General features: G+C 39.3%; 1 protein-coding gene across 1 annotated transcript in view; it reads left to right on the top strand.

Moving 5' to 3' along the window:
• CUBN (cubilin) overlaps nucleotides 1–16,797 on the top strand; it is a 276,887-nt gene that overhangs the window by 224,903 nt on the left and 35,187 nt on the right. Inside the window, exons 57-59 of the mRNA XM_047065967.1 lie at nucleotides 5,413–5,613; nucleotides 8,366–8,495; nucleotides 11,317–11,534. Coding sequence (XP_046921923.1) covers nucleotides 5,413–5,613; nucleotides 8,366–8,495; nucleotides 11,317–11,534 — 549 coding nt within the window. The remainder of the gene's footprint in view (nucleotides 1–5,412; nucleotides 5,614–8,365; nucleotides 8,496–11,316; nucleotides 11,535–16,797) is intronic.

The following is a 16,797-nucleotide window of genomic DNA, read 5'->3' as shown; positions in this document are numbered from 1 at the left end:
AGAATGGAGGCACATTTCACAATGTATTATTTTAGAAAGCATTGGGCAATGCTTCTTTTGAAATAGTTACTCTTGATGGTTTATTCAAATTGGTCAAGCACTGGAGGCGAGAGTTCAGTTGTGTGGGATTCCCTGCTTGCCTGGGTTATAAGACTTTGGCCTGCACATCCTGTAGAGCTTAGTTCTATGCTGGCACATGCTTCTTGGTCCCACTCGGTCATTCCCCCATTGGGCAATCCAGTCTCCAAGCTACTAGGAGCAATGTTGACTAGGCATTGCTGCCCCCTACTTCATGTACCTTTTCCTAGAGCTCTTCACTGCTTTACTGAAAAGACTTTATCTTATCTACAGTATTAAAATAGTCCAACCCAAATGATTTTTCCCTATCTGTAGTCCTCTTAGATATCTCTGCCTCTCTATCTATGGCTCTCAAGAAAAACTGCACTCTGAATCTAAATTTTACAAATTTAGGGGCGCCTGGGTGGCTCAGTCGTTTAAGCGGCCGACTTTGGCTCAGGTCATGTTCTCGCGGTCCGTGAGTTCGAGCCCCGCGTCGGGCTCTGTGCGGACAGCTCAGAGCCTGGAGCCTGTTTCAGATTCTGTGTCTCCCTCTCTCTGACCCTCCCCGTTCATGCTCTGTCTCTCTCTGTCTCAAAAATAAATAAACGTTAAAAAAAATTTTTTTTTAAATTTTACAAGTTTATACTATTTGCTGAATTACTCGTCCTTGGTTTCCCTTCAGTTCTCTCCAAGTTCTTGGAATCATAATGGCATTCAGAATTGAACATTTCTCTGTAATAAAGTCAGAAGAGTGTGATAAAAATTGTATTTCAATACATTGGATAGAGCCTTACCCATTTCAAACAATACAATCTCAAAGTTTTTTAGAAGGATGGAAAATCATCAAAACAAATCATGGAGGATTGCTTTACACTTCAGAGATTTCAGTAGTAAATATACATCAAATTATTTACTAAAGATAGAATTAAGAATGACTGTAGCTCCTTTTCTCATGATACAAGCTCTAGTCCAAGGAGAATGCATCATTCAATCTCAGGTTACCTCTTCCTGATAAGTCCTCATATGTCTAATAAATGTTACCTCTTGGCCATAAACTCAACTTGGATATTTACCTTGGTCCTTGAAGAACTTATTCAAGCCTTGACCAAGTTCCTTTCTCTTCCTAGAAGGCGATCATGCTAGTTGCATTTAACTATGTTCTATTTGAGAGGTTTGTGTATATTTTTATTGTATATTCAATTGGTTTCCCCCTATGATTATTTAAGAGTGTTTAATATTATTATCTGATAACTGTGGTCTTTGTCACCAAGAATCAGGCTGTGTGGTGATGTGATAAGTAGAGCTTGAGGAAAGGATATATATGTGTGAATTACTTTATCCCTATCAAGATAGTTATATCTCATTTTCTTATACTTTACCTTGTTTATGCTAATCCTTGTTATGTTCTTAGACTTCAGGTAAATTTTATAAATTCTGATATCATGTAGTGTTTGATTTTTTTTATGGATAAAATTTAGAAGGACATCCTACGTTCAAGAAATGACTGCTGGAAAGGATATAAGAATGTCTTAACCCACCAAGCAACTTGCCAAATATCATAACTTTCATAATATTGAGTCAGGCTGTGCAGATGAGCAGATTTTTTTGAATGGTTTAGTTGTTTGATACTCTCTCGCCATCTACAAAAAGATTATAAAATCCTCTCTCAACTTCCTCTGCCTCTCCCCTACCCAATGTCCTTATTGTTGAACATAGATCTTTTGTGAACAGTTAATGAGTTTTAGTTGTATCTTGTTATAGATGTACCACTGCTATTTGGCAAACTTTCTAGAACTGAACTGGTTCCTTTAATTAATATTTTGGAAACATGATCAACTCTATGACACGTTTTACCCATGTTTCACAACCTTTCCATAATTTTCTAAGACAACCACCACTGTGATAGTCTATATCATTAGGTCAACAACTTAAAAACTAACTCTTTAATACTTAACAGATATCTGCATAGCAAACTATTGGATCAAAGTGGAACCAAGCTTTTAATGTAGCATTGGCAATATTTCCTTTCATTCTGTGATTTTGCTATTATAACTTTATATATTGTTGATGGCTAAAGATATTTTTAAGCTAATGCATAATATTTTTTGATTCTCAAACTCACCTACTCTGAATTTTTAAAATTCCAATAAAGATTTTGTGGCTTGAGCACAAATTAAGAGGTTACAATTAAGGGTACATAATCTTTCAGAATTCAAACTATGCATCTGAGTTTAATGTATTTCTTTTTTTGTCCTATTTTCCCAACAACATATTGCTTCTATTTATATGGTATTGTCATGGAGTTAAGTCTTTCACATTTCTAGGAGATTTATCTCCAATTAGAAGCATTCCTATTCCAGGATTTCCAAAATGAAGAAATTCTTTGAGGTTAATTTAATAAATATCTTGAACTCATACTCAAGATTGAAGTTGGGTAGAAACATAGCTAGGGAGCCAAATGTCCTCCATCAATTTTTTCTCTAAGATAATACATCTGAAAAGGAGAGGGGGATTTTTAAGATACAGATATGTAAAAGAAAATGCATTTATCAAGCTTATTTCAGTTAGAAGTGGTAGATGATCTTCAGGTTAGCATTGATACAGAGTTTATAGGAAGAATGCTGGGCTATCTTCTCTCATAAATGGGAGGTTTAAAAATAAGAAGGGAGTTATGGGCTTCCAGAACAAGCGGAAGCAGGAACAAGAATTCTTCAGAATGCTCTCTTTCCTTCCCACTCCTGCCCCACCCCCATCTCTTTTTGTTGCTTTCTGCACGACAACTTCATTTTCTCTTACCGCAGCGGACCTTCTGTCACATGTCAGGAGACAGCTGCTGATGTTTTCCAAGTTGAACATCTGTGGCTTCTACTATTGACTCCCTCTTACTCAGTTACAGTTTGAACACACCTGATTGGTCTAGATTGGGTACGACATCCTATCTTGAAGTAATCAATCTATCAACAGTGCTCAGGATAGTGGGATTCTATAAAAATAATAACAATGATTATGATTATGATAGTCCCTGGAATTATAATTTCTGACCCAGCAATTCCACTCTTAGGCATTTATCCAAAAGAAATAGAGATTTGCGACCATGCTGGTGTCCAGAATATGAAAGAACTCTTACAGGTCAACAATAATAGATGTATGACCTAATTTTAAAATGGCAAAGGGTCTGAATAGACATTTCTTCAAAGAGAGTATGCAAAAAGAGTATCCAATAAGCACATGAAAAGATGCTTAGTGTCATTAGTCATAGGGAAATGCAAATCAACACCATAATGAGCTATCACTTTGTACCCACTAGGATAGCTAAATAAAGACAGACAATAACAAGTGTTGGTGAGGGGGTGGGAAACTGGAACCTTCATATGGTGCTGGTGGGGTGATAAAATGGTGTAGCATCTTTGGAAAATAGTCAGGTCCTAAAAATGTTAAACAGAGAGTTACCATATGAGTCGTCAATTCTAGTCCTGCTTAAATACCCAAGGGAATTGAAGCCATATGTCCACACAAAACCTTGTACATGAATGTTCACTGCGGCATGATTCATAATAGCCAAAAGGTAGAAACAAACCAAATGTCCATTAATTGCTGAATGGATAAACACACTGTGGTCTATCCATATAATGGAATACTACTCAGCCTTGGAAGGAATGAAATACCAACACATGCTGCAACATGGATGAAACACAAAAACATCACGTTGAGTAAAAGCAGCCAGTGACAAAAGACTGCATATGACACAATTCTGTTTATGTGAAATGTCCAGAGTGGACAAATCCATAGATTGAAAGTAGGTTCGTGGTTGCCTAGGGTTGGGAGAGCAGTAAAGAGGGAGGGGTAAATGAGCAGTGATTATTAATGGGGCAGAGTTTATCTCCAGGAGAATGCAAATGTAGAACTGGGGACAATGTTAGATACCTCAGTTGCCGTGGTACTGTAAGTTAAAAACACCTTTCCAAGGGGCCACTTGATAAACCTAAAAAGAACTTTACCTTTGTACCAGTAACCCAACTTCTAAAAACATATCCTGATGACATAATGAGAAACTTCAGCAAATATCTATGTACAAGAGTGTTTGTTTCAACAGTATTTTTAATCAAAATAAGGTGGAAAAGATAGAATTAGCAAGCAATGGAGGATTAATTGAACTTAATATGGTACATCTATATGTTAAAGTTTTATGTATGCATTAAATTCAATGTTTTAAAAGAATATTTAATCACATAAAATGTGTGGTTATGTTATTTTATGTTAATAAAAATTAAGTTACAAAAGATCATGCTCAGTATGATCCCATTAATGTTTTCACAGTGTCATTAACCTGTAAAAATGACTGCATAGGGTGCAGTAATAAGTCTTTTAAATATTTTGTTTATAGTGTTTTGCATTTCTCTGTGGAATGGCTTAGAGTATATATTTCTATGCATATATAATTAGAAAAAAAACAATGATATATAGATATGTATATCTAACAGTCACTAAACTCTTAACTAATGTTGTTTGTGTGAATATTTAAAAATGTTGTTCAGTGAATATTAAGGAATTTCTCATTATCTCTCCATGGTAGGAGTCCCTTATCTGTACATATGCATTAAGTTAAAACAGGGTTTTGCAGGATGCCTGGGTGGCTCACTGCGCTCAGCATCTGACTTCGGCTTGGGTCATGATCACTCAGCTTGTGAGTTAGAGCCCCGTGTTGAGGTCTGTGCTGATAGCTTGGAGCCTGCTTTGGATTCCGTGTCTCCCTCTCATTCTGCCTCTCCCCCATTCATGCTCTGTCTCTCTCTGTCAAGAAGTAAATAAACATTGAAGACATTTTTTTAGAGCAGGGTTTTGCAAAAGCAATGTGGTTGACATTTTGGGCCAGGTGACTTTTGTCGTGGTGGGAGGAGGGGAAGGTGTGGGTTGCCCTGAGCACTGGAACATGTTTAGCAGGACCCCTGGCCTCGCCCCACCCCATGCCACTAGTGCACCCCAGCGTTACAACGAAATGTTGTCTTCACGTCTTGCCCAGTGTCCCTGGCAGGCAAAATTATTCTCAGTCTATAGTCACTGAATGAAAGGAGCCATTTTATAAAGGAAGAAAATTCTGGATTGTTTGAGAGCGGGATTTATCTATTGTAGAGATCTACCTGTTTTCTCATACCGCTTGCTTTATAACTAGGGTAAACATGGTTTCATCAGGACACCAAGTTAAATAGCGACTTACCAAAATAGCTCTTGACTCTTCTTTTAATTTCTATGTACATTGCATGAATCTGCATTACATTTTTGTCTGAACATTGATAGCACTGATCACCTGTGTTGTTTCTGATTCTAACGCTGGTTGTTCCGTGCTCTATGCAGCTCGCTCAGCCGTAACGGGTAGCTGTGACAGTGATGGCCTTCACATTATCAGAGGCTCCAGCTTCTTTTCCACGCCTTTTGCCACCATATGTGGTGACGAGATCCTGCCTCCTGTCACCATCGTAGGCCCGGTGCTGTTCAACTTCTACTCAAATGCATACACCACTGCCTTGGGATTCAAGCTTGACTATAAGATAACCCGTGAGTAGCTATAATGATATTGTCTGGAATTTGCTTCTTTTCTTGAGTCATTCCCATAAGGAGTTTTAATGGTGATTCATACATCACCACTTGAAGACTCAGACACATTAAGGGGAAAAATTATCAGTTAGATGCCTGCTCTACAAATACTCAGGCATTTTCTTCAAAAATCAACACAAAAAACAAAAAATGGGGGGAGGGGACCTTTTCAATGAACTTTGGGTAGAACTACTCTTTGAAAACCAAATGGAAGATTGGAATTTATTTTGGTAATTTAAGTTCGAATTAACGTTCCTGCTGTCTTTAGTTGTTAGCATATTATACAAAGGTGACTTTTGGCCTGGACTATCCAGCTACCTGTTTCATTTCTCCAAATCACTTTGCTAATGTGAAAAGCAGTATTTTATGATTTAGAAAAAAAGTTGAAGAGAATACCGTTGTGATGTTCTGTTCGGAAATAATTTTTAAATAATATACAAAAAGCATAAGGTCTAATGGAAAAGAAAAGATTGATATATTCAACTCTGTTATAATTTGCAACTTCTTTATTTCAAAGGCAAAGTGAAAAGGCATGTCATGGATTGAGCAACGGCCTTGGTAGCTACCAGGATCTTTTCATTCGCTATAGACGATTTCATCATGTATTTGAAAACCATAAGATTATGTTTCCCTATTTTCAATAGTCTTTTCCTCTCCTGCAATAAACTTGGTCAGGTCACTGGCCATTTTTAAGATGCCATCCCAGTTTCAGTAACAAGGGCACACAAATCTGGCCAAAGCTTTGTTTTGTTATGTCTTTACTTGACCAAAGATCATTGCTAAAGTTAAATCGTTTTCTTTCACTGCCCCCCATCCACAGAGAAGACTGGAAACTGACTCATGAAAAAGGCTTCTATAATTCATTCACATTAGCTGTGACCTGAGTCCTAATAACCCCATTTGTAAAGTGTGGCTGTGTGTGGTTCCGTAGGTCCATGGGCACAAAGAGAATGGGTGTGGGCACAGTAAGCATTCCTTCCCCCAGTTGTCTTGTTGAATGAAGAGGAGCATCAGGTTGTTTTATTCTTGTGGCATCACTGGTGTTTTGGAGACTTAGATGCTGCTTTATGTTCTTCTAGTTTTTAATCTCTCCTTTTCCCCAAAATACTGTAGGTAAGCTTTACCGTATCTATGATGAGAGTCTCATTTACAGAGTGTTGACTTTAAGATTTCAAATTCTGACAAGGTACAAATTTGGGGGCTTGGGGACATTGATAAGCTTTCAGAGACCAAATAACTGTGTATAAGCTGAAATAAAATAATGGTTACACAAATCTTATGTTTAATTCACTACATTTGTCTCCAGAGGTCTGAGTGTGTGAATACTTGTGGGCATGTAGAGAATTGCCTTCCTTGAAAAATGGGCTTACCTGAGGGTCTATAAACTAACCAAGCAAGCAGCCAACCAACAAATAACCTTACTAACCTTAAATGGCAGCTGTAATTTGTCATTTATAAGAGATGTAAATGGAATATATCTATTGACATTATATAAACCATAGAAATATCATCAAAATATACTAACATTGTAATTTTGGGATCATAATATAAACATAAGCCTTTCTCACTGTAAGGAATGGGGCACTTTCCATCATTGTGTGGCATAATCCAATCCTCCTTATATGTAAGGCCAAGCAAAAATAGTAATTTTATATTTTTAATAATGGGAATTGATTCTCTTTTTATGGCTGTTGTTTTTTGATTAATAGAAATAACCGAGGGCTCTGGGCTGTTGATTGCTGGAGTTAGGGTGGGGAGTAGAACTAGCCTCTTCATTCTTGCTAAATTAAAGACCATTACTCCAAACTTGGGCAAATACAGTCCTTACCAGTCTCGCAGCTAAATGAAAATACAAAGGACCCAAAAGCTATGCATCTGAGCCCATGAAAGGAACTAACCTTGAAAGTCCTAAAAATTATTTCCAACACTTCACCTTATAATAGTCTATCTTTGACAGAGGAGACTCTATATTTAAGATCTTTAATCTATATTAAAGATTTCCGGATCACAATCCTTCCTGGGTTCAGATGCTCACAACAAATCTGCATGCCTTTTCTAAGCTTCCAGTTATCTCTGTCATCCCTCTCAATCTGTCAGTTAAACATAGGGAAGGGGCACTTGGGTGGCCCAGTTGGTTAAGTGGCCGACTTCGGCTCAGGTCATGATCCCACAGCTTGTGAGTTCGAGCCCCATGTCGGGCTCTGTACTGACAGCGTGGAGCCTGAAGCCTGCTTCAGATTCTGTGTCTCCTCTCTCTGCTCCTCTTCTGCTTGTGCTCTGTCCCTCTCTCTAGCAACAATTAAAAAAAAATAATAATAAATAAATAAATAAATAAATAAGTAAATTTTAAAAACTTAAAAAAAAAAAACACGTTAGGAAAGGAAAGGGTAGTTATACCCCAACCACATGAAATGTTCTTTCTCATTATTTTCATCCTGGTCATTAATTTGACTCAGACTCATTCTATTCCAAGATGTGCCTTAAAGTATTCTTCCCTGCTTCTACTCCCTTACTGTCTCTTTCTCTGAGCTCAGTGGAACAATCAATATTATTTGTAAACAACAATGAAGGGGGGGTTGAGTTTTTTAACACAGATGATTGTTATATCTCTTAGGGGAAAAGGTACAATAGAAAGGATATCTCAAAATTATTCTTTCATACTATGAGTAATACTTGTTCTCATGAAATACTTGTTCTCTGTTTTCTATTGCAGCCTGTGGCGGTGTGTTCAACTTCTCCATCGGGGTCATCAGGAGCCCTGCCTATGCACATTCAGACTACCCCAACAATATGCACTGTTTGTACACCATCATCGGCAGAGAGGACAGAGTGATTCAGCTCAAGTATGTAAGACAGATGTACCTTCTTTAAAATATGTTCAGCTCTATTTACGGAAAAGACAGTCCTTCACGATAAAGAACACTGATTCTTCTTGGAGGTATATAAGGGAACCTCGAGGAAGGGAGAGTGAAGTTTTTGTTGAGAGTGAAGTATAAATCCAGGAAATGGGTGTCCTTCCTCCCACACAAGCCAGTAGCGATTAGGGAGAAAAGCAGGCACTCCGCCAGTGAAAATGAATATTATAACTTTCCAACAGTTTCAAAAGAGCCTCGTATAATGGGTTGTAAAATTATAAACCTGTCTTGGGAACAACAAGAGAAAGTAGTATCCATTTGTTGGACACTTATTATATACACAAGGGACTTTAATTGACACTTCACTTAATTCCCTTCTTTCATTCTGAAAACAGTCATATGAGGTATTTATTATTAAACTCAGTTTACTGATGAGAAAACTGAGGCTTAGAAGGGTCAAATAACTTTCTCAATGTGATATGCTATTAAATGAAGACTCAAAATCTGAATTCGCATCACATTTTCTCCCAAAGCCATGTCCTTAATATTTCTCTTGAAGGGCAAATATTTCCTGACTACTTAAGAAGTGTATTTCTATCCACGTATCAGAACACCTCTAAACTGGTGCTATTCAGTATCGCTTATATCATCGGTAAAACTGTCCCCTGATCCTACCTACTCCCCGCAGGACTGATTAAAGGAATACGACCTCCAGTTATAAGTGATAAAGTTCAAAATCACATTCATCTGAGATGACGTATTTGTAAGTCTTGTATTTCAGTGATATACAGTTTATGGCAGAAAACTCTGAAAGCTGGTGTGGTTCACAACAATCTAGAATTCTTTATAGAAGGTTGACGGGCTAGGTTCTCCCCTACCTAGCCCCCCGCCACCCCGACTAAATGTTTGTGATCACTTTCATCCCTAAAAACGATATCCTTTCTGCAGTTTCCCTCCAGGGACCTCATATATCAAACGGGTCTTTGGACGTAAAGACAAGTCTCACCCAGCCTGACTGGGTTCCTGTAGCAGACAGTAAGTGGTCTCTAGAATGGATCTTGAAGAAAGCCGATCTCCCCTGGGATTATTTGTAACGAAGCTGTGCCCAAAGGGTGAAAAAGCCCTTTAAGTCCTAGGAACAAAAGAATAAACCAAAGCTGTCAGATGGTCCAGAGCAGGAGGCCTATGAACAGAAGTGTAAGGAGTCAGTCTTGTCATCTGCCATGATGCGACGGCATTTGCTTCTACGTCTGCAGGATCATAGTTGATCTATATACTACATATGTTGATAACGTATATTTCTGTTTCCTCCCTGGGCCCTGGGCTCATCATAGTCAAAGTCCATGTCAGCATGTTTGGAAAATTATTTATTAGGCTCTTTCCAAGAACCTAGAGCCTATGAAAGAGATACTACCTCAGGCATTAAAGAGGTTGTAGACAGTTGTAAAAGAGGACTTCCTCCACCAGTGCTCCCAAAGTGTGCTGGTGACATAAACTTTTCTATCAATGGGACTTTCCACATGTTTTCTGTGCTCTGGGAAAAATGATACAACATAAAAAGCCAAAACCTTTCTGAGTCTTCTTGGAGACTCACATCTTTATCTTTCTTTGTGAATGCACATTGTGGAAAATAAATGCGTCATCCAAGGAGGATGAAAATAAATGCAGTGTTTTTAGAAATGACCTGGCTATTGCTCTGCCCTCACCATCATCATCATCATCATCATCATCATCATCATCAGGACATTAAATATTACATGTGGTTAAAGAAAATAAAGAATTTTTCATCTTGTTCTTAATCACCAGCTTGGAAAAAATTGAACTAATGAAAAGCTTTAAAAGAATTTACCAATCTTTTTTTTTTTCCTTCAGGCTCTTAAAAGGAATTTTCAAATTAGATATTTTCAAATTATTCTGCCGATATGTTATTTATTGTAGCTGCTAGCAAAAAGAAAAAAAAACTGAGAAAGCAGAAGAACTTCCAAAACAATGAGGGAAGGATATCAAATAATTCAAATAGGTTTAAGAAAAAACATGTTATAGTCAACACACCCTAAAATCCTAAAGATAAACCATGTGGAAAGGCTTGATTGTTTGGGAACTCTGGGGTTAGTTACTTGAAATGACAGAGTGTAGGCCTTAGATCCATATACTATCTCAGGCCATAAAAGTAAAACTAAGGATGTATCTGTCAGGATAGTTTTGAGTGGTAACAAGCAAGCCCAAAGCACAGTAGCTTCATGAGCTCATTTCTCACCCTCACCTGTATGAGTATGTCCAATGTGGCCTGGTCACTCAGCAGCCCAGGCTGACAGAAGCTTCATTTGTACATTTGAATCCATGGTCCATCAGTGTAGTGGGAAGGCAGTATGGCCAACTGAGTAGTAACTTTTTAAAAACATCTTCCAAAAAGTAATGCATATCACTACTGCTTACATTTCTGTGGCCAAAGCAAGTCTTGGGGCCATGGTGAACCTCAGAGTGTGCACAGATGGGCAATTCTCTCAAACATCACGAAGGCAGAGAGCTGGGGATGTGTGGTGAAGTTCCTGTTAACAACCACAGTGATCTTAAATGTCAGTTTTCGCTTATAGCAATCAAATCAGTAACACAGCATATTGTTTCTAATATTTTCTATCAAGTAAAGCATGGATATTCTGCTTCTAGTCTTTGTCTTTGTCTTTTTTTATTTTTATTTTTATTTATTTTTTGATTTTTTGGTTCCTTTTGTTCTTTTACAAGAACTAAAGGTATACTGTAATGGAAATCCAAATGGAGAACATCAGTATTAACAAGGTTCATTCCACAGGTTTAGTGATTTTGATGTGGTTCCCTCCACCTTCTGCTCCCAAGACTATCTGGCAATTTATGATGGTTCTAACACCAGTAATCCTCTTCTTGGAAAATTCTGTGGGTCCATTCTTCCACCAAATATTAAGAGCAACAATAACAGCATGCTTCTGGTATTCAAGACAGATTCGTTTCAAACAGCAAGAGGTTGGAAAATAACTTTCCATCAGACACTGGGTAAGAATTGTAGATATATGAATCTATTTTTCATGACTGTTACTTTTCTGCTTTATTTTTTTTCACCTGACCAAAGTTGCTTTTCATTTAAATTTTGAGGAATAGGTCACATAAAGTTTTGGTTTTAAAAATTACATATGCTGTATTTTGATTAAAAAAACAATCACTCAATGGAGCGCCTGGGTGGTTCAGTCGGTTAAGCATCCGACTTCGGCTCGGGTCATGATCTCATGGTTCGTGGGTTCAAGCCCCGTGTCGGGCTCTGTGCTGACAGTTCGGAGACTGGAGCCTGCTTCGGATTCTGTGTCTCCTTCTCTCTCTGCCCCTCCCCCACTTGCGCTTTGTCTCTGTCTCTCAAAAATGAATAAACATTAAAAAAAATGACTCAACTAATATACCTCTTAGGTATACAAAGGTAAACTCTACCTACACAACCATCTCTAATGAGACCTGAGCCTCATTTTATCACTGACAGAAATGGTGGAATTTTAGCCTAAAAGCAGGCAAGGGCTCCATCAAGGAAAAAAGGCCTCATGACCTGTGTTGCCTTTATCTTTAAAATGATGAAGAGCCTTGGGAGGATTTTAAGTAAAAACTGCATGGCCAGACTTGACTTCTTTCTGGAAAGGTGATAGTGGTAGCAGGGTGGAGGAAGGCTGGAGAGGAGGGAACCTGTGACCTGACAAGAAGAAGCTCACTGCAGAATTCTGGATGGGAAAGGTTGAAGGCTCACATTGACACAGTGGGAATGGAAAATGAAGGAAAGGTAAGAATTCAGAGAAACTGAGAAGGTAGAGTGCATGGGAAGTACAGTGTGGAAGTTGGTGACATATTGCAGGAGGAGAGGATTTGACGATTTCTGGATAGTGGCACCTTAGGAGGCTAAGATTTAGGGAAGAAATACTCGACTTAGTTTGGAGCAGTTGTGGTTGGAGGCCTCAGAGATACCTAAGTGGAGAAATACAGGAGGAAATTGATCCTCGAGAAGCAATTTGGGCTGGAGAGAATGATCTGGAAGTCTTCTAGAGGTGAAAGGAAAAGCTAGATGTGAGGTTAAATTGAAGACCGTTTATTCCCACTGTGTGTGAGAAGTAATTATATAAAATTGACTCAGAGCTTTGAGTCATTTAAACTCTAAATGAGTTAATCCATTCTGTTTATCTATATTCATAGCGTCAATGGCACAGTCTAAGAAAACTTACGTTTGACTCTGCAAAGTGCTTTGATTCCTCCATTTGGATATAGATGTGATTCATGTTCTGCAAATGAACAGCTCACCAAACGAATCACATTCCCTGTGAGTGAAGACTTAAAGAGACCTGAGACGTTTTCTGCAATAAGCTTTCTGAGTCACTATTGAAACTCTTTCTTTCTCTTTACCCCATGCTGTGGATCACCTTCATCCCTGTGATACAGAGCAAAGCTTACCTTAAGCTTTCTTTACGTTTGATGTGTCGCTTTTTTGTGCATTTCTTGAGGGAAGCAATTAGACGTTCGTGGTGTGAAGGCTTCCTAACAAAATGCAGACATATGACAAATTGTATCAGTAAACCACTTTGCCACCTATCGTACTTGGCTCGATCAACAATAACTCGAGAGCCAGTCTCACGGGCAGACAGGGAGTATTGCCTCAATAGACTTGCCTACGTGAAGTGGTGTGCAAAACGCAGAGGCTGTTTTGAAAGAAAAATTCATTTGCCTTTGGAGATTTTATTTTTTAATACACGAAAGAATTCACACATTCTTGCCTTTAGCACAGACTTTAGAATCAAATGACATATATTTGCATTTGTTCTTGCTACCTGCTTTCAAGTTGTGTTTCTTTTTTCCTAATATATTCTCACATGACCACTGAAATGGTCTTAAAGTGCTCCACGCTGTTGTCATCTGCACAAAGCTTCCCGAGTTAGTCAGTGTTCCCCAGCCTCGTTAATGACCGTGTTGTTTTTCTGAGCTACAAAGAAGGCATCTGTGGACTTATTGTGATTTGATGGAGTGAAGCAGCACAGGAGGAAAACTCTTGCCTTGTCAGAGGCACTGTTCACGTATGAGCACTTTGCTCTATCAGTCAATGACTGCTTTCCTCTGGTCACGGTTATAGGAAGGGTTCAAGTGCAGGGAACAAAAAGTGGACTGTCATTAGTTGCCCGAGTTGTGTGACCACTGCATTTCATGATGATGACTTTGACCTCTTTTTCATCTGTGTAATTGCCGTTGGACACTTGGAAATATCTAAGAAGTAATTTTAGGTAATCTTTAATAGTAATTTTTTACTGAAAACCTCGGTATTACCCTTTGGTATTGCTTTGGTCTCACAAAGCTTTCAAGACCACACAGGTGAGATTGCTGATCACTCTGCGTAACTTTTCAATTTTGATTTTTGTTTGTTTGTGGTAAGGAAGTGGGGGAAAGAGCAATAACATTAGATTGAATTCTAGGGCTTATAGAACCTTTTAGTTACAGATCTGCATTAAAAAAAAAAACAAACAAAAAAACAAAAAAACTAGCCAGTAAGCTGCACCTTTCACACCTGTCTCACCCATCGAAAGCCAACCCACTTTTCCATAAAGAGGGGAAAGAGCCTTGTGTGGACCCGACAGTCAACAGTCAACTGAATTTTTGACAGGGGATGTGCGGGCCAGTCCGGAAAACAGTATTTTCACAGAGTAAATAATTGCTGTAAAGACGAGACCATTTTAGCCTTTGACATCCCAGTTTTGTTCATCTTGACACGCACTGGAGTTTTGCACATTCACTATTTACATTATACACTTGACAGTAATTTACTTCAACGTTTCAGAGGTCAGTAAAGAGCCCCATTTGTATAAGTCTGTGATCATAAGGTGAACTCCTTTGTTTGTATTGCTGATGGGTCAGAACAAATTTGGGGGAAATATCCTATAGTTTGTGTCAATTACTAAATGTGTAGGGAAACGGAGTTTCCTTCTGTATTCCAGGCCTGTAATGCACAGGGTGTAAGGTAAAAAGAAAGGAAGGCAGGTCCTTCATGGGGGCTCACATCTAACTGTAACATTAATCTGCCTTCCTCTCTCTCCCCCTGCACCCCAGCATTCCATGAATAATTCATCCTGAAAGAAGATAAGCAGGAAAGGGATCATCCTGGGCTTTAGGGATCTGTGCAACTCTGAAATTATCTGAGTGTTTTCTCAAGAGCGTGCATTGCTTTCCTCTGATTGTCACTGGTATCGATGATCTTATCAAGTTTCAAAAGCCATCAGTCCTGTGGGTTTGGCTGAAATGGGAATGCTGTATATAGTGCAGAATTGACATGTGTTTAAGTGCCCTATAGTCTGTTCACTTCTGCTAGTTGAGTTTTTGTCCCTCCTTGACCACCAGGGGCTGCTTTGGCCATGACTGTGCTCACATGTATGTCCTGTGAAGCATTTCAGGCTTGCAAATGTATTTTTAAACCATCAAGGCCCCTGTTGCCTTTTACTGTCCCGGTCTCATGCCAGGGTGCCGCTCAGTCAGTCTTACTCACAACATGCTTGTCACGTTAGGCGTCAGGCTTCTAGATACTTGATTAGATCAGGGATTTAAAGTACATTTACTTGTGCAATGCCGTGGTACTTTCATATGTGTTTTAAAGTAATGTCTTCTTTTTTTTTTTTTTTAATTTTTTTTTTCAACGTTTATTTATTTTTGGGACAGAGAGAGACAGAGCATGAACGGGCAAGGGGCAGAGAGAGAGGGAGACACAGAATCGGAAACAGGCTCCAGGCTCTGAGCCATCAGCCCAGAGCCCGACGCGGGGCTCGAACTCACGGACCGCGAGATCGTGACCTGGCTGAAGTCGGACGCTTAACCGACTGCGCCACCCAGGCGCCCCTAAAGTAATGTCTTCTATAACACTTCAGCAAAATGTTGGGGTCAAAACTGACCCTGGCCTAATTAGGTGTGAGGTTGGTAGGCATTTTGCTCAGCGAGTAGCCCAGGAGAGAGTAAAAAGTGACCCTTCAGGATGACATGTCCTAGAAGGACAAAGACGTCACCCTGGGGAAGATGACAGGATTGGGGACAAGAGGTTCTCTTCCCCTAAGACTGTGAACACTGGATGTATGACTAAATCTCCCAGCCCCCCCCATTACCCACAGCCCACGTGCTGAGGATGAGGCCACTCCCGGTCACTAGCTGGGGTGTTCACCATATGGAGAACTAGTCAGGTGGCAATACGGTCAGGTTCACAGACCTTGCTGTGAGACAATGGCAAAAATACCAAAGTGCATGTTTAACAAGGACAAAATGAATCGTACTCCGCAAGATGGGAATGTGCCCAGATGGGAAGAGCCATAGACGGGAAAGCAGGTGGCCATGACATAAGTGCTCCATTGCATCGTTGTCTAGTAAGATGCTTTAGAAAGATCCTATAACATTTTTGACCTCCATTTTTATCCACTGAAAAAAGAAAAGTTTGAAACGTTATCACTTTCTTTCTTTTAAGAATGTGATGGAGATAAAGTAGCTAATCCCTGTGCACAGTTCCTTAGATGTCAAAGAGAGAGGCTGTTATGTCACCAGAAAGTAATGTTGAGGTCTTGGATTTCTGCAAGGTTGCGTGACCTTCTCCACCCTATCTCCAAGGTGGGGAAGAGGTGTGTGTACAGCTGGGGTCATTATCATCAACAGGACCGCTCCAGGGTGCCTTGATCTTTTTGTTTGTTCTTACTCACTTTGCACTGAAATCTAACTAGCAAACCCTAATGTTTGTTTTGTAACTATATCTGAAATCAAAAGCTAAATTCTGGTTAAATGCTAATGCCTGGCAGAGGTCTAGCGCATAGTACTCCACCACTATTGGCTGGTTGACTGTTCTGAAGAATAAATGGGCACATTGCACCTCCTTAACAAGTACCTTATAGGTAATATAAATGATACACTCTACATTATTGTATCTAGATGCGCCTCCTTCCCAATCATGGTTCATACAGTTCAGCTGTGACTCAGGGTGGAAACTTGGATCATTTTCATACCAAGAGAATCAGGACTTCTAGATGACACTCAACCTTTGGGTCATGTGCGTCTGCTCTCTGGATTTTTGCCCACTGCCGTAACGTGTGGAAAACGGCTCCCTAACATGCTGAAAGAAGGCACCAGGAGCAGTGGGAGAGAGCCAAGGGAGCTGAACTTGACTTTGTTTGTAAGAGGGGACAGGAGAAGAAGGAAAGGGAGACTGACAAAGGCAATGAGAGTTGCAGCCCCAAAGATGGAAAATATAGTCAAAACAGATGGAGAAAAATATCAC

The sequence above is a fragment of the Lynx rufus genome, unplaced genomic scaffold, assembly GCF_022079265.1.
Source record: "Lynx rufus isolate CCGP_SWC_20201006 ecotype Redwood Valley unplaced genomic scaffold, mLynRuf1.p SCAF_7, whole genome shotgun sequence".
Lineage (NCBI taxonomy): Eukaryota > Metazoa > Chordata > Mammalia > Carnivora > Felidae > Lynx > Lynx rufus.
The sequence above is the reverse complement of the archived record's forward strand: the minus strand, read 5'-3'. Positions and strand labels throughout refer to the sequence as shown.